This window comes from Cryptotermes secundus, unplaced genomic scaffold (genome assembly GCF_002891405.2).
Source record: "Cryptotermes secundus unplaced genomic scaffold, Csec_1.0 scaffold528, whole genome shotgun sequence".
In the NCBI taxonomy this organism is placed as follows: domain Eukaryota; kingdom Metazoa; phylum Arthropoda; class Insecta; order Blattodea; family Kalotermitidae; genus Cryptotermes; species Cryptotermes secundus.
The window spans coordinates 49,078-68,209 of record NW_019724748.1 but is presented as its reverse complement, the minus strand read 5'-3'; the positions used below and the strand labels follow the sequence as shown (position 1 = coordinate 68,209).

The following is a 19,132-nucleotide window of genomic DNA, read 5'->3' as shown; positions in this document are numbered from 1 at the left end:
AGAAAACTGCATGAGGAGCTTCATAACTTGTACTCCTCTCCAGATATAACTAGAATGACCAGGTCAAGGAGAATGAGGGGGGCAGGGCCTGTAGCACGAATGGGGGAGAAGAGGAATGCATGTAGGATATCGGTGGGAAAGCCAGAAGGAAAGAGACCACTGGGAAGACCAAGGCGTAGGTGGGTTGACAATATTAAAATGGATCTTAGAGAGATAGGGTGGGATGGGATGGATTGGATTGATCTGGCTCAGGATAGGGACCGGTCGCCTTCGGGTTCCATAAAATGCTGGGAAATTCTTGAGTAGCTGCAGAATTGGTGGCTCCTCCAGAAGGACTCAGCTCCATGAGTAAGTAAGTGTTAAAATACGTTGCCAGGAAACGGATAATGGAGATCGTAATAGACTGGGGACGCTAGTGTGTGTGACAGTAAACTGTAAAGTATGGAAATAGCGATAGTATTATAGCTCTTTGTATTAACACTTGCAAGTGGTCACAATAAATCCAATAATCCAAAAATCCGTCTATAGTCACAAAAATCCATGATAATATTTTGCTAGCAACGTTTGAATGAATGCCGTGTCCCTTAGAGTTGTAATGGGTTTCGAGTCTATATGAGAGAATCATTGTAACTTGGAAAAGTATATGAGGCAGGGAGAGGAGTCTACGAACGGGACTGAAAGATATAAACGCCGTGTGTAGGAGGTCGCTACCGCTGAATAGAGTTTCGGCTGCCGGCGGGGACAAGAGACTTTTGTCTTCTTCTGCAAAGCATCCAGACTCTTTGGAGGTCACCCAGCCTCTTTCGGGGTTTCGCTCCAGGGGTAATGCGGACGGTGCCTGAAGCTGAGAATACGAACGTGGCATGCTTAACTAAGAACAGGGACATTTGTATGGGAGATTTCTATAGCTGGAAGATTATTTCAGGCTACTGTTTAGTTCGCAGAGGAGGAAGAAGTGTCCTCCAATATTATTTAATAAATATAGTCACATTTCAATAAATTATAAACAATAAATAATTGTAAAACCGGTAGTGTCTTCGGAAAGTGTAACCAGAGCGGCGATTCACCGTCACTCTAATCGCATCCGTCTGTGTGTCCTGCCGCTGCGTAGCGCCACTACTGTGTTGTGGTGTCTTCTGCCCTTACCGTCGTCGTCGTCCTCATCATCATCGTCCAAACCTAGGTCAAGGTCATCATCATCGTCGTCGTCCTCGTTTTCTTCGTTTCTTTCATTCGGCTTGCTCCCTGCCGCTTCACTTTCTGAAGTCGTCTCGCTCTCATTGGCCTCATCATTATCATCACCGTCCTCATCTTCGTCATCGTCGTCATCATCATCGTCATCGTCATCATCGTCGTCGTCTTCATCATCATCATCATCATCATCATCATCATCTTCGTCGTCATATGTTTCGTGCGCTTCTTCTTTCTTCTGGTCTTGTACAGTGCCTGCGATGTCTGAAACCCCACCTGCAGTCGTCATTTCCGGGACCAGTGTTGTCTGAATCTCACCCACAGTAGTGGCTTCTGATTTCTCTGCTTCGCCCTGAGCCATGATGTCACTTGACGTATCTGGCAGCACAGTCTCTGCTTCATTATCCTGCACCACCGTAATTGTGATAGCAGTCGATGTAGCATGTTCTTCTTCAGCGCTCACTGTGACTGGCACTTCTGGAAGTTTCGTCACAGGTTTAGGTGTGGTGGTGCTTGTCGTGGTCCTGGTAAATCTGTGAGGGGGTTTCCTTGTTGTGGGAGTGGGTCTGCGGGCTGGTTTCGCTGTCGTGCGCACCCTCACTGGTTTCGCTGTGGGCTTTGCTGTGGGCTTCGCTGGTCTCGGGGTGGGATTAAGAATCGGCGTCTCTGAAGTCGCCTTCAGCGGTCGAAGAACAGGCCGAGGTTTGCTAACGTTCGTGGGTTTCTTTTTCTTGTTACTGTCACCAAAGAGACCGCCCAAGAAATCGCCTCCGAAAACACTAAATCCTTCATAATCCGGGGAAACGTCATTCTCAGATGCGTCGTCGGCGTCGTCGTCGTCATCATCATCATCATCGTCGTCGTCGACAATTCCGAAGTCGTCATCATCGTCGTCGTCGTCGTCGTCATCGTCATCGACTATACCATATTCATCATCATCGTCGTCGTCGTCGTCGTCTTCAGTAGCTTCAGTCGCAGGGATCGGAGGTGCCGCCTCCAAGTTCAAACCCTGAGGCCCAAACCGGAAGCAGGAGACCCGGAGAGCAGCTTCCAGGTCGTCGAGGGCTCGCAGCTCGAGACCAAGACATGCCTTGAAGTTCTGTCCCTCGCGCGAGATGCCGTACACACGCCCGCAGAACTTAGAGATGCCGCCAGGCAGAGGCATACAGACAGGCTTGGGCTTCCTCCCTGCAGCAGCAAAGATGCGACAAATACTAAATTCATCTCACAACTTAGATACGACACGGGATAGCTCAGTCAGTAAAAGGTGACGCGCTGGGATTTCTTTCCTCGCCACCGTCCAGCTCCTTCCATGGGGCAAAGCGGCTGGAGCATGAATGTTGCCACTTACATCTACCATCAAGATTAGGAGTAAAACTATTTTAAGTCTCCCTATGCCTTGATGACCTGGAGCCTGCGCACAAGAAACGTAACTAAACTTAGGTGGTTACGCAAAAGCAATTACCCATATTTTATATAAAATTAGTTTTTCTACAGACTGAAAAGGGCCTTTATTGCCATTCCAGTTGCATACCAAAGTGTTCCAAAGGATTAATATCAGCCCTGGCCAACGCGGCGCCCGTGGTATATTTTTCTGGCGCCCTCCGTAATCACATATAATTGAGCCGATTTTTAATATTAATTCAAATTATAAGACAAGAGACATTTTTGAACGTCCGAGTACTGTTAAATATTTTCGAAAAATTTTATTATTATTTTTATTATTGTTGTTTATTATTATTATTGTTATTATTATTATTATTATTATTATCATCAGTAGTAGTACTAGTAGTAGTAGTAGTAGTAGTAGTAGTAGTAGTAGTAGTAGTAGTAGTAGTAGTGTGTGGTGGCGCCCGCACCTCCATAGGCATCAGTGAATTGTGCCCGAGTACATTACATAAGAACGTTGGACAGCACTGATTTATATTACACTCCCCAGCGTCTGAATGCTGTTCCCTTAACGTGAGTACCATTGCGACCACAGTCCTCCGCTGGCATTTTCAGTTTATCCATTGCTCTCGATAGTGGCGGCAGTGGCGTCAAGCTGACCACTCATCTACATCAAGAAAATGTGGATCTATACGTCCACTACTCCATACGCCTTCATAGCATAGTGTTTAATCAGTTAAGCACAGGGACAACATTACTTTTTTATTTTTTTTGTTATTCTTAGTGCACTGAGACTGAATGCACTTGCCACTGCGGCCACTACTGGCCTGTTGTACCAGTCTCAGATGATAGATGATGGTGATTGTGGAGCAATGGTGGAATGAAGATTGGCAGGGGAAACCGAAGTACTCTGAGAAAACCTGCCTCAGCGCCACTTTGTCCGCCACAAATCCCACATGACCAGACTGACCGCCTGAGCTATGGTGCGGCCGACAAATTTACTTACTAAATGGATCAAATCAGGTGTATATCCGTACATGTTTCGACCCATTGAGATCATCCTCATAAGAATAACAATAAAAACCAAATTACCTTTACATTTGTTGTAGATCTTAAAGTATGGTTCACTGTTACGACCTGTATCCTTGCTTACATAGTCAGTTGGCAGCGGGCTTACCGGTTATAGTTGTGTTATGTAGCACTCGGTCCCCGAAACTCATCGTAACCATCAGCGAGTCCCCTGAGAGGTAGGTCAAGGTGGCACATCCTGCAGACACATGACATAATGCGGTCAGAGGCCACCCTCGTGTGCATGTGTTAGACGATTTATGGATTATTTTCCACTGTTGGCACTCTCACAGACTCTAAAGGTAGGACGAGAATGATTAATGCATTAGGAAGGATGTTGAAGGAATCCGTCGGGGCTTGATTTCAGGTACTACCCGGCCATTTGCCTGGAAGAAGGAAAGTATGAGGGCCGAGATCTCAGTCCAGAATACGAAGCATGTACGTAAATTAATGTTTCTGTTGTAGCAAATACGTGTACTTGTGTACCCATCCTTCCATCAAATGGGTACAGAGGCTCTTTCTTGATGATCAATCTACCGGGACGTAAGAATACCTTCGCTCCCCCCCCCCACACCTCTTCATTGCGTGGCCGTGAGAAACGGGCGTGTTCTTTATCATCGAGCACTTTACATAACGTTTCTTATTGAGCGCAACTGTATGAACTTTCCACAGACGGCTATACACATTTCGGAAATGTGTTTGTTGCCATTAGCTATACTGAACTGAGAAACAAGACGGGTCAGAATGTGTTTGTCGTGATAATCTTCCACGCTTCTGACCGTTTTTGTGCGTCTCTGTGCTATGTTGTGCGGTGGAAGCGTGCTTCTTCGGAGAACCACGTTACATTCCAAACATCCCAGACTGTCATCTAGCAGCGCTCTGTTGCGTAACGTCCCGCTATTGCATCCTCCAGCAGTGGCTGACAGTGAATTTTGAAAGGAATCAGCGAAAAGTCATCACGATAGGTTTTGTTTGCTGTGCTGGAAGTCACACACTTCTTCTTGAACATCTTGTTACTGACTCCCATGATGAACATAAAATTCTCCGTGCTAACAAGTATGCTTTGCTTTTATAATACACACTTCCTGCTCCTTCAGACTGTTCAGCAATCCGATAGACAGTGTTTCTTGATGGTGCAGCAGGAACATATATGTCTCAAAGATATTATCTCTAGACAGCACCACAAGACCGCAAGTGTAGTAAGGGGTTGAGGTATTATTATTATTATTAGAGGGGGTGGGTTTCCCCATGCACTTAAACCAGTTATTGGTCCATTGTGCGTCCCCCTTTAATTTCTCCTGTCGCCATACCCTACCGGTACTGGTGCGTGCTATCAGCCCCGTTCAGCCGACGAGGTCGGCCGTCGGTACCTGGTATTTCCCCAATCTACCAGAGGCATTGGAAACTACTTGGGCGGGAAACTTGTTGCCTAATTTTGCTCAGAGGTCTCCTAGAGACATGAGGATCTTTTACGTGCCGTGAACAAACAGCTTCTGATCCGTCGTATACGACACTCTCTTGCTATTCAGTTCAGTGTTGCCATTGGCAGCAAATGAAATCTCCAGTTTTGTACAATGATATTTGAAAGTTTTATGTACCAGTAATTTTAGTCAACAACAGAGAAGTTACACAAATTTTAAAGCTTCGCCGATCTTCATTTGGTGCAATCTGTCGCTCCGGTAAGTCCACGGCAGATATCAAGTGTATAGAGTCATAAATATTTTCCCTTGTACTTCATTTAATACTAACTTATCGAGAAAGTGTTCAAATGTGACTTTTTTACGGTGTGTACAAATTTGTGTTCAATGAATTATTTTCTTAAGTCGATGGAGTTAGTTTTGAGCTTCATGTGAAATGGAGGCTACACTGGACCGACAGGGCCCAAAATAAATTTCGTTCAACCATTGTATTATAGACAAAACTTATATAAACCATTACAGTGCTGAAGAACAGCGCGGCCTCCCCGTTATACATTCGTGGATGCTCGCCTTTCGAAGAATGCTTATGTGTAAATACTTATGGCCCTAATTCATGATTGCTTTTTCATTTGCAGGTTTTGAAACCACTTCGAGAACATTGTGATCGATGACGTATTTTCTTTCATTTATTTTACAGTCATAAATCCTGCATGATCTATTCAATTTAAGTTTCGAAACCTGCCTATACTCGTAGATGGTGCCGGCATTGGTGTGTAGGTCTAGACTTGTAAAATTGAGCTCACCAGGTCCTTTGATGGGCACTACAGCTAGAGAGAACTCTCGACAGCAGTTGCACATCAAGTTGGTGCACGCGCAATAGCGGTTCGGTTGGCCTTGGCGAGCGGGATTCCCCTCAACCAGGGGCGGAGATTCTGCAACGGAAATACAGTTTCAGGAGTTTTCATGCCGTTGCTACACGTATGAGAGCATCGTGTGAGTCGAAGTGCCATACTTACTGATCACTCTGGAGGCTGCGAAGGCCAGCAAGATGAATATGAGCAGAAGCTCAAACACGAGAGACAGTCGCATGTTGGTGGCTGCGCCAGGATTGGTGCGTCCCTGCAAGGTGAATCAAGTATTACACCATTATATCACGGTACATCAGCAAACAGATTTGTACTTGAATCAAACTTAATTTGTCCTGCAAAGTGTACGTGCAGGAACGTATCAAACTCCGTAACAAAATGGATACCATAGTAATACAAATTGTAACGGCGTTTGGATTGGTAATTGGATTTATTGAACGCTTACAGATCCTTGATTGCAAGTAATTATACCGATATCACTAATTCACACACTTTACAGCTCACTACAACACACACTTAAGTCTTCTCAGCCTGCCGTGTCTTCACCATCCTCTGGTAACGACTTCCAACGGCTGACGTTCCTCTTCCTCAGCGTTCCCGAACTGTCCCTCGGCCTCAGCTACCAGCTTCTAACAGCAGCAGCTCACAACAAATGAACCTCGGCAGTTCTCTGACTCATTTACCAACCAACTCATTCAACTCCACTGACTGACTGACTGACTGACTGACTAACGCCTCGCTAACTGGCCTGGTTATAACATGTCGAAACCGAAAAGACCGTTTCTCTCTTGCTGTTTAGGAGGCGTTGCGTAGTTGTTCATTTCGCGGTCTTTGCCTAGCAACGGGTCTACATGCCAAAATATATTTTAACGTGAGGTACCATTGCTATGCAACGATCGCGAGAATGAACATGCGTTGCTTGGGAACGGTCGTAAACAAGTTCTCGCGGAAACGACACCCAGTCTTATCGCTAGGCGACCGCCATTAAAACAACAGAAGAGTTGCTCGAAGCGTGTCCAAACATAGAAACAGAACGGATTAATGCCTGAAGAATTTTGTGCACATTCCGTGGATGTTATTAATTCACCTAGAGCGTCATTCAGGACTTTAAAATATCGCATAATATGAAAGTAAAAATGCCTATATCCAAAAATAAAGATATAAAATATTTTTCTGCTTAACGGGTCGACCGAACTGAATACATCTTTTAATATACGAACTTGCGTATATCCTACCAAATTATATGAAATTCATTCAAACTAACTGAGCCGTCCATTTTAGCGCCTTTCAAATGTCGGTTTTTCGCGTCACTCTGTATTTTAAAGGCAGCTGAAAAATAGAAGCTTTCTGCATTTTTCTTTTAGCGATGAGACAACACACATACTTTTATTTCTTTGTGAAGTAACTCCAAGGACTGTAATGGTTCTCTCTGTTTTCTGTAAGTTGTGGCCTCTCATATAACAAGATAATTCCCGATCAGCCTTAATCCAAGACATAATTAAATAATTATGACTCAATTCTGAATAAAATTGCGATATCTAATAATAACAGTGGGAAACGTGTTTCTTTGTAACTAAAGGAATGCTCTTGTACGCATGCTCAGGCTTATTCTGCACACCGCATTGACTTTCATTCATATCTGCAGAGGCGTTCATTTTTACAGCTAAAGAAATTCTCATTTTTCTGCTGCACTCTCTCTGTTGTATAACAATAAGCCAGTTCTTTTAGACATCAAAACGTGAAACGCGAGGGCTCAAATTCAGAAGCAGTGATTTGGGAATAGAGGTTCTCACAGCGGTGGTTAAGAAGAATTCTGTCTTCTGGGAAATAGCGCCGTATAGTCCGCATACGTTTTACAGGAACATGTCGCCTCCATCTTCAGGGTAGAAGAATAATACAAGCAAGAGACTATCATGAAGCACGTAGAATGTGCCTCCTAAACGTCGGTTGACTTTCAACAAGACAACTCGAGAAGCGGTGATATATCCTCGTACATCTCGGATTAATCAGGGGTCATGAGGATAGCTCCACCTTGACACAACACTGATTATTGTCCTGTCATTGAACACGTCTGCTCGAAAGGCGCTCATTAAATTAAAAGTTACGTCTGAATTCCGAGTTCGCGCTGCTGAAGCAGTCGATAGAGCATCGTCCAATAACAAGTGCACCGGTTATCAGGACGCGGTGTGACGTGAAAGCAGTCTTGGGCAATGACAAATCTGAAACGCCCGACCCTGACCCAATGAAAAGCCGAGAAGTGGCCTGCTTCCGGAACTGACTGGTATTTGAGTCACGTCTGAACACGCCCCGGATCCCGTGTAGGGCCACAGCCTTTGGGAGACTCTCCGTGGCTCTTCCTCATACAGTGATTGAGAAATTCCTTAACTCCATGGTGCATATGAGGAGAGCTGTCCGGCTTGAAATTACGTGTACGGCCTTTAAAAACTTCGTTTTAGTGTTGCATCCCTTTTGTGGTGCTTACAAATAAAATGGAGGGGTTACCGTCACACAAACAAATAAATGCTCACTATTTATCAGTTCACAACAGATTTCGTCCTAGAGAGGCCACCGTCACGTGTTTCTTAAGGAAATACACAAGCGGTGACGACCTATGTATAAACTACAGTGTTTTTTTTTTAATTACAACGTGTAACTGGTTTTCCGGCTGAACTTTAGCATGACTTTCTTGAATGTGCTATAGGTGCCGCCACCACACCCCATTTCATTTATATCACCCAACAGAGTGAGATGAATATTTCAAATTATGACGTTCCGCTCAATGTAATGTCCTTCATCGTTCCTGGGTTCAGATTTTTCTTCAAAACTTTGTTCTCAGTTGTCGCACAGTCCAGGTACGAGATCATAAGTAATCCTGCTTTTCCAGCGCGTTGTTTAGTGTTTGGACAGTACTCAGCAGTTGCTTATAAATGTTGCTTAGGAGTCTTAGTATGTTATTTGAAGTTCAAAGCACAACTAATAATACAAATTCAGCCGTCAGCGCAACACTTTCTAATTCATTTGGGTTACACTACATGTTTCGACCCCTAAAGGGTCATTTTCAGGTGTTTCCAATTGACACATTAATTACTGGATTGCAGCATGAGAGCTCACGTTGTGGTGGTGGGTGGTATGCAGTGAATTAATCTGGCTCAGGACAGGGACCAGTGGAGTCTTTCTTGAGAACCCGCCAATCGCTCAGCTACTCAAGAATTTCCTAATGTTTTACGGAACCCGAAGGTTCATTACCGTGTTAAAAAGAGCCCTCCACTGGTCCCTATCCTGAGCCAGACCAATTCACTCCACACCACCCAAACCTATTCCTCTGAGATCCATTTTAATATTATCGTTCCATCTACATCTTGATCTTCCTATTGGTCTGCTTCCTACTGGCTTTCCCACCAAAGTCGCCATTTGTGCTACATGCCCTGTCCATCTCATGCGCCTTCATCATTCTAATTATACTTGGCGAAGAGTACAAGTTATGAAGCTCCTCATTATGCACTTTTCTCCAACCTCCTGTCACTTCATCTGTCTTCAGTCCAAATATTGTCCTCAACACCCTGTTCTCAAACACCCTCAGTCTATGTTCCTCCCTTAATGTCAGAGACCAAGTTTCACACCCATACAGAACCAGAAGCAAAATTATAGTTTTGTATATTTTAATTTTATGTTTTTGGACAACAGACGAGAATACAAAAGGTTCTGGGCTGAATGGTAGCTAGCATTACCCGAACTCAGTCTCCCCTTAATTTCCTCCTGAATCAGGTTTTGGTAGTTTAGTGTCGTTCCCAAATATCTGAACTGTTCTACAGCTTCAAAGGATCTGCTGACTATATTTATGTTATGATTTTGCCCTGCACTCTGGTGATGAGACAGCAACATGTGCTTAGTTTTCTTTGCATTTGCTTCTAGACCAACCTCTTTACTAGCGTCAGTTAGAGTTTCTGCGGTATCTATGATCCCTCCCCTAGATTAACATAGACCTGGAGCTGACGTGTCCCGTTCAACTTCATCCCACCTGATTTTTTGGGGCCTCCCTACTGGCACGTTCTAAAGCAAATAAACCGTCGTATTCCATCCAGTTCTGTCCAACAATCTGGGCGCTGTTACTTGCGAGAGGACAAAAGGACAAATCAGAAAAACTGACAGGTGCCCTTCAAAATTTTATTTTTATAAGCACGAAACTGGCTCCCTGGGTACACGTAGCTGTCTGTGACGTTTTTCATTCAATGTCTAAGGAGGATGCACATTCATTTTTCAGGTGTGTCGAGAGAAAGCCAAGGAGAACAAAGCGGAAGAAACCGTCTTTAAGAACTTAAAGGTATGTAGGTTAGAGGAACACACTGTTCACCGGCGACAAATATGAATGCTAATGTCATGGAGAACAATTCGGTACTAACTAAAACGAATTGTCATCGACCGTAAAACTGTCTAATGACCAGACGGATATTTTGATTGATTGTAGTCACCAAAATATAACAAAAGAATAGAACACGGTTTATGAATGACGTATGTATTATGCTGCTAATAGCACTGTAGTACTCACATAGGCCTGTATAGACAGCCGGAACTTCTAACGATAAACTGCAACTTAATTCACTCTTTTAACGAACCACAGATCGGAAGTAGGACAGACAAAGAAAGGAATATGGGAGAAAGGAGGGAATAAGATAAAGTACGAAAGGGATAAGCAAAAGGAGATAGGAAAGTGATACGAGTGCTTTTCCTTTAATGTCTTAGTTTCGGTCGGCGTCGTTCGGCAGCGTCCTTTTATTACACTGGCTTGCTGTCTTCGGCGTCGCGTACAGTTGCAATGAGATCAAACGCAATGATTTTATTCTTAATGGCCAAGAATCCAAACTGATCGAACCCAAAGCGGTTTGTTTGAAAATTATAAATCCCAACACATAAAACAATATATCGTGCTGAAATTGCGGCCCTACTGACTGAGAGGTTTTCGAGCGTTCGAATTCTAGGGTCTGATTCGAATTCCGTTTCAGGCTTTCGCATTTATGCGCGTCTTTCTGTGCCTTTTTGTGCAAGTTGGGACCTTTGAACGAGCCGCTGTACAATCCAAGGTATCTTCAATGTCCAAAAGTAAAGTGACTTCCTTCATCTTGACAGAATGCAACATTGCACAAGCGAATTCCACATGCCTCCTAATCCGAGTCATCCTGACAGTAGCCAGCTGCAGTTTTAAAGCTTAAACGTACAAATGAAAAATAGTATAAGAGCAAGTGAAAGAGAAGATCATAGGAGAAGTGTGATACAGTTCATTTGGGGGGGAGGGGTGAAGGACATCAGATTAGTGTGAAGTCCTCAGGCAGCGCCCACTCTTCCTTCAGAGTAAAAGTAGTATGAAAATGAAGATGTTAGAATGGTTAGAAGTATTGGCTTGAGCCAAGGGTCACGGAGTTCGAATTTATGATAATAACTGTCAGTTGCATAATTCGAAGACATTTTGTTTTCCCTTAAGGTGATTGAGTTTAATTTTGATTAGTTTAAATTAGGAGAGCACACAGTAGAAACGTGGTACTTTGGAACCATCATTGCATTTGCTTGAAGACAGAACACTAATAAAATCTGTGTCTTGATTACCAAGGTCAACCATATAATATCTAAATTTCTGTTCCTACCTCACAGAAAACACATTGCATGTCAAACACAAAGGCCAGCTACTTAATGTTGTTTAGATTTTTGCTGGACAAAGTGGCGCTGGGGCGGGTTTTCTCGGAGTACTTCGGTTTCCCCTGCCAATCTTCATTCCACCAAATTCTCCATCATCATAATCACCCGGGGTAGGCTACAATAGGACAATCAGTGGCCGCCGTGCCGAATAGACCCAGTTGGACTCCACCCCCCACTAAGCGAATTAAAAAAAAATAATGTTTAGGGAAGTAATCGCTGTTTATTGTGCGAATCAAATGTAGCAAAATACAAAGTTTTTTTAAGTTAAACGAGGTGAAATATTTCTTCTTTAAATTATTGTATTTAAAGGTCAAAGGAATTAAGAAACAAGCCAGCTATGTTCCAGATCTACTCCAAAATAGAGGGGTCAAACTTGTTTTAATTTGTGTTTGGTTGCTGAAGCGCATGTAACAAGACGAGAGGCAGTGTGTTTGTTGCTGAAGCGCATGTAAACAAAACCAGAGGCAGTGTGGTTGTTGCTGAAGCGCATGTAACAAGACCAGAGGCAGTGTGTTGGTTGCTGAAGCGCATGTAACAAGACCAGAGGCAGTGTGTTGGTTGCTGAAGCGCATGTAACAAGACGAGAGGCAGTGTGTTTGTTGCTGAAGCGCATGTAAACAAAACCAGAGGCAGTGTGTTTGTTGCTGAAGCGCATGTAACAAGACCAGAGGCAGTGTGTTGGTTGCTGAAGCGCATGTAACAAGACCAGAGGCAGTGTGTTTGTTGCTGAAGCGCATGTAACAAGACCAGAGGCAGTGTGTTTGTTGCTGAAGCGCATGTAAACAAAACCAGAGGCAGCTAACGTGAAGTTAAGAGCGTAGTTCACAACGCACGGCTATTCTGCAATCTCCACAGTGTCTTAAAAGCGGGAAAATGTTTAAAGCGAAAATTATAGATGTTGACAAGTTTGAGGCTCCTCCACGTACAGTAAATTATAAGACGTAACGCTACTCGAGAGCAGAAGAAAACATTTGAATGTGTGTCTTTGCAGTTTAGCGTTTGGTTCGAAAATTATTTGTCGAACTGCAGAGCTGATTTTCACATGTACTCCACTTACATGTATCGGCTACTTTCAGCTGTCTTGTAGGATTCGAAACATTAGTTGAAGTTTTCAAAAGTTTTATGTATGATTCACTAAAATATTTTAAATTGTGTGAGTCTGTGTGGGTTTTTACTTCTTGTCTTCGTTTGCACATTTTTTTTTTTTTTTACTTTAGTTTCATATTGACTTATGCAGAAGTTTAAACGGTGATGCTTCCTCTCAGTTTTCACTGGGTATTATTTCGATTGTTGTGTGTGTCCCTCCTTTTTGCCTTCTTCATATTGTCCTTCAGGCACTGACCTGTCACATAATACACTCTTTCACTTTCTGTGCTCTTTGATTTGTTATTACACCTGCAATGAATGCCAGCATTATGAGGATTTATTTCGCTCAGCATCTGTTTCCTACATGGATACGGGATAGCACAGTCAGTATAGCGACTGGCTACGGGCTGGACGACCGAGAGGTCGGAGTTCGAGTCCCGGTGGGTCAAGAATTTTCGCTTCTCCTCCATATAATCCAGACCGGTTCTGGGGCTCACTCAACATCCTATGCAATTGGTACCGGGGGCTCTTTCCCAGGGGTAAGGCGACCTGGGCCTGAAGCTGACCACTCACCTCCAGCTAGTGCCGAGGTCAAGAAAATGTGGATCTATACATTCTCTCCCCCATACGCCTTCAAGGCGTAATGCTTAGTTAAGCACAGGGACAACTTTACCTTTTGTTTCCTGCATTGATACAGCTGATGCTAACCAGCCATGTCCGGCGGCATATTCCCTAAGCTCGTATTTGATATTCACGCGAAGTTTAAAACTGGTCAACTCATTCATCAGGTCGGCCCGGTACACAGACGAAAGTAACTCCGGTGGGATGCTGACAGCGCTGAACACTTTACTTGCTGCCTCTTTCGCCTCTGGCGGTAGGTCAGCAGGCCTCTGACACTTCCAGGAATAAGGCAGCGTCATCACTCCGACTGCTAGACACAAGCAGAAAGTATGTACGGGGAAACTGAACAGGAACATGTTTTGGGGACAACTGAAACTTCCTCGGGCTCCATCCCCAGGCCTCATTTCTCGCATACATAACGGCGTCGATATCGCCAGTCAGCAGTTCTGTCAAATAAAATGTGTTAAGTGGAAGTTACAGTAATACTTCGCGCAGTGCAAACGCACTAGCTGGCGTGTGAAGCCCCTTCCTCGCGTGTGGCGCGGCACTCCAGCACGTAACAACGGGTGATAATACTGTCACGTATTAGGGGTTGTCATGACGAAAAGTAATGGGTTCTGGATTTACTGGACATTTCTATTACAATTGCAACCAGGTATAACAGCTCATACCCAACGACTGTGTAAGACTCGCTCCATTCCTTACTGGACTACGAGTGTCTTCTCTTGCACTGCGACGAATGACGAACGTTGAATCCCTTGCGAATGAATTCTGCTGAGCGTTGTCAAGTGTCCACCATTTATAACTTCGGGAGAACGAATAGAGACCACCTCCTCGAACAGTTGTCATTCTCCCTTGTCGCGGGAATGTGTGTACCGAACCGTTGCCTAGCAAATGGACTTCCGCTTATCTTCGTTGCTATTCCGGCTTTCAAGCTGTGTTCACTGAACCGTTGCCTAGCAATGGTCATGTTCGTCACAATATATTTTTGGGCGGTCAGACATACCCCACGTGGCATAGCGCGTCTGGGAGTGGCGTGCCGTGGGTTAAACGGAGTTCCTCTGCAACTGAGCGCGCGTCACAGGGTTCAGAGCTATCTCTTACGCGTAGTCTTCACACACACACGTGAGACTCGTTGTAAAATGAGTCCACAGCTCATCTACCCACCGGTCCTGCACTCACACATCTCCCTGCTTTCCATCATCAAACCAATATTGTTACGTGACGCCCGAAAGCCGGAACAGTGAAGTACTTAGTGGTTATCAAATTTGTGTTGCTGGGTTCTTCAGAAGTCTTGGCTGCTTGTGTTTCAAAGTTTGCTAGCGAAGTCCCTTTCAATTGTTTTTGCCTTTATTTTGTGATTTATCTATTGTTGGGAGTTTGTAGAAATTGGTCATTGTGTTGTCAAGAATTTAAATTCATTAACTGTTATATTTTTTCTTTCTGAATTTAATGTGCACAATTATGTCCAACAGGATCCACGTGGTGTGGTGTGCCTAGAAACATAACCTCACTAAAATCTGATGGGTCGAACATTTTCTCGTGTTTTCATGAAGTTTGTTTTTTTATGTACTGTTGTTTCTATTTGATATTTTTTTATTGCTAGTGGGGTGGGACTAAGTCCCTTGTACTGCGGTCACTTCTGGCCTATTGTACCAGCCCCAGATGATAGATGAGGGTGATTGTGGAGCAATTGGTGAAATGAAGATTGGCAGGGGAAACCGAAGTGCTCGGAGAAAACCTGCCCCAACGCCAATTTGTCCACCACAAATCCCACTTGACCAGACGCGGGATCGAACCCGGGCCGCCCCGCCGTGGGAAGCCAGCGACTAACCGCTTGAGCTATGGCGCGGCCCTTCTATTTGATAAGTGCTATTTATAATTGATTTTGATGAACTATGGATAGGGATAGAGCTAAGCCTAGTACAAGTAAACAATATACAGATCTAAGCCTAATGAAAACAAACAATATCTTCACGTGAAACAAGATTGGCTTCTATTTTCTGCACATAGCCAGTTGTAAAAGTGAGTTCCATTGTGAACCATATGGTAATTAGGATTATATCTGCCTGTCTGCTTATGTACATAAGAGTTGTATGAATTGAAAACTCTTTTCCTTATGTGGCCAAATGTAGTATGTTAGTCATAAAATTATGCAAGTTTCTGTAAAATGAAAGTTAATTATAATAGAAAATGTAATTGCAAATGCACTTTCTACTTTCTTCCTCATCTCATTCAGTTTTCTGAGTGATTTCTTGTTTGTTTGAACATAATAAAGTGGCTTACAAATTTTCTCAGCCTTCCTGCATTACTAGATATTCGCACTAGAGTCCTGTTGTATGATTGTACAGTCGTGTACATTAATTATCTAAAAACTAGTGGTAATAAAGAAACCATTTTCAAACAAAGTCCTCATAAAGCACCTATGAATCCAGAAATCACAACAGATATTTTTTTTCCTTAACTAAGAAAAATTCAGGTCAGTGGTTTTCAAGCATTGTGGCTCTTCAAGGACACTGAGTACCATGTGAGCACGCTATGCACTTTCTGGAAAGACAGGCATAACTATAAATATAATGCTATATAAAGCGGCGAAATTTTCTCCGTGCACAATTAATTAAGCACCACGCCATGAAAACGTATGGGTCAGTTGAGGGATAGCTCCATCATTCTTGACCTTGGCATTAGATTGGGTTAGCTTCACGCCCTGGCCGCTTAACTCCCGGGGAAAGCCCTGGATAGGAAGCTGGTTGGACGCCAAAGCCTGTCTGTATGCTGTGGAGAAGCGAAAAATCTCTTGCCCCTGCCAAGAATCGTACCTCGGCCGTCCGGTCAGCGCATAGCGTGTAGCTATACTGACTGAGCTGAGAGCCGTTCCTAACTTGTTTAGTAGGACAGAAGCATTCTGAGTTCCACCCGGTGCAGACACAACGGTGGCACATTGCTGCTCTGTATGCCATGCAGAACGGAAGGAGACCTTAGTCTTCCTGTAGTGTCTGGGTCAGTGTACATACCGACGTGTAACACTGTATCCATGGCAACACGCTATATAACCTTTATAACAGAATACCGCTCTAAATGTTAGTAGTTCCCAATCTGTGGTTCGGCAGACGCTTGGGGTTGACGTGAAATGTTTCAGTGGTCTAGAACAGCCCTGTCCAACGCGACGCCCGCGGTATATTTTTCAGGCGCCCTCCGTAACCACATATAATTGAGCCGATTTTTTAATATTAATTCAAATTGTAAGACGAGACATTTTTGAACGTCTGAGTACTGTTAAATATCGAAAAATTTTATTATTATTATTGTTTTTTATTATTATCAGTAGTAGTAGTAGTACTAGTAGTAGTAGTAGTGTGTGGTGGCGCCCGCACCTCCATAGGCATCAGTGAATTGTGCCCGAGTACATAAGAAAGTTGGACAGCACTGGTCTTGAAGGTTTTCGTGTGTGCACGTGTCAATATGGTTTCAAGACAAAATAACACAAAAATGTTATGGATGGTGGGGCTGTTCTCTGTTTGTTTGCTCATAAAGAAATCCTGTATTTTGTAGACTGTTCCATTTGTATAGGACCGCCTCTGTGGTCTAGTGGTCAGAGTTCCTGTCTACAGATTCAGAGGTCTGGGTTCAATTCCCGGCGTTACCAAATTTTCTGAGAGGGAGTGGGTCTGGATCGGAGTCCACTCAGCCTCGTGAGGATAATTGAGAAGTTATTTCAAGGAAATAGCGGCTCCGGCCTAGAAAACCGAGATTAATGGCCGTGGGGATCCGTTGCGCTGATCACGTGACACACACTATCCGCAAAAGTTGGCACTAACTTCGCCGACAGGCCGCGCCGTAGCTCAAGCTTTCAGAAGTTGTTAGGAAAGAGACACAGATACACACACACACAACAAGGTGGCCTCATACGCCTACTTTTATTTCTTCAAAACAATAAAGGTTGTCTAAAAATGGTTGATTCCCGTGAAGTGAATTCTTCGATCTAGCCTTCTACGGGGCAGTGCCGACCCCGTCAAAATGGGCCTGAGTCTGGGACACGTGATATAACGCCCCGCGGTGTTGCCAAGAGTATATGCGGCAGCTGCTTCTATTAATGAACTTCACAACAAACAAACAGAAACAAAACTCCTTGGTTTTAGTCCGCAAGCGAACTATACCGACCGAGTGACCGCCACTTGTCGGCGAAGTTAGTGCCAACTTTAGCGGATAGAGGGTGTCGCGTGGACAGCGCAACGAATCCCCACGGCCGCTAATTTCGGTTTTCTAGACCGGACGAACTTCACAACACTAATTACAATTAATTTTAAATGTTATCGCTCTACGTAAATGACCTAAATATTTTAAACCTTTTATATACTCGTGTGCATAGCATAAAGTGTGCATTAATATTTCGTCTACACTCAAAACGATCATCTTATGACCTGAACATATCTTTGACGTATTATTGTGTGATCGCTGAAAGGGAAATGCAATTACGCGTAACAGGATGGTAATGTCGCATATTGTTTTAAATTATAACATTATTACATCAAATTGAAATTACCTAATTTATATCCTTTCATACTTTAGAATCTAAGCCCTTCTCGAGAAGCTGCCAGTTGAGCAGCTACTCAAGAACTTCCCATCATTTTATGGAATCCGAAGGTTCGTTACCGTGTTGACAAGAGCCCTCCATTGGTCTCTATCGTGAGTCAGATCAATCCAGTCCATAACGCCCCATCCTATATCTCTAAGGTAAATTATATATTAACCTCCCACCGTCATGTAGGTCTTCCCAGTGACCCCTTTCCTTCTAGCTTTCCCACCAATTTTTTCCCCCTTGGCACTACAGCCCCAGAGGGCCTAGGCCTACCTCCGTGAACTTCTCCGTTCACTTCGGTTTTTCTAGATCTTACACATTCGGTAGGACTCCTTGGGCGGGTGATCAGCTCGTCGCAAGGTCTCTACCTGTACACAAACACAGAAGAACGCACACACACAAACTAAACATCCATGCCCTGAATGGGATTAGAACCCATGATCCCGGTTTCCAAGCGAGCGAAGACAGTACATGCCTTAGACCGCTCGGATACCGTGACCGGCTTTTCCCACCAATATCCTACATGTATTCTTCTCCCCCATGCATACTACACGTAATGCCCATCTCACACTTCTTGACTTGATCATTCTAATTATACTTGGAGAAGAGTACAAGTTATGAAGCTCCTCATTAAGCAGTTTTCTCCAACCTCCTGTCACTTCATCTCTCTTCGGTCCAAGTATTCTCCTCAACACCCTGTTCTCAAACACCCTCAGTCTGTGTTCCTCTCTTAATATCAGAGACCAAGTCTCACACCCATGCAGAACCACGGGCAAAGTTATAGTTTTGTATACTCTAATTTTTACGTACTTTATGAGAATAGTGTATAGTACTTCTAACTGAATCATAGGATTTCTTCAAGTCTACGAATAGCTGATGTACTGTCTCATGGTACTTCGATTTGTTCTCCAATATCTGACGAATGCAAAAATTTTAATCAGTGTTTATACCTCAGAAAATACATAAAAATGGTTGAGTATATGAAGAATGGTATTAATCAATTAAAACACAATGTTTAAATATATTTCATACCTCAGACAATACGTTTAAACTGACTAATATAATTCATTATAACCCCAGCGATTTTTGTATATTTAACACCGGACATATTATTATTTATACAGCAGTGATATTTCACTCATTGCTCTTCCGATGAAAAAAGACTGTGAAGAAAGCAGTCTACCGTGTATATGTGGTGTTAACCAACGTTTCGGAGGAACGTATCG

At 43.6% G+C, this 19,132-nt stretch overlaps 2 protein-coding genes across 4 annotated transcripts in view; one reads left to right on the top strand and one right to left on the bottom strand.

Moving 5' to 3' along the window:
• Positions 1-19,132, top strand: part of LOC111862900 — a 54,110-nt gene that overhangs the window by 13,847 nt on the left and 21,131 nt on the right. Inside the window, exon 2 of one of the 3 annotated variants that reach the window (XM_023848712.2) lies at positions 10,194-10,253. The exons of the other annotated variants lie outside the window; for them this stretch is intronic. The gene's annotated coding sequence lies outside the window, so the exon portion shown is untranslated. The remainder of the gene's footprint in view (positions 1-10,193; positions 10,254-19,132) is intronic. 3 annotated transcript variants of the gene reach the window in all.
• Positions 990-6,694, bottom strand: LOC111862883. Its single transcript, XM_033750843.1, is given in 3 exon segments — positions 990-2,379; positions 3,758-3,847; positions 5,870-6,694. Coding segments are annotated over 3 exon segments (1,686 nt in total). The 5' UTR covers positions 6,156-6,694; the 3' UTR covers positions 990-1,069.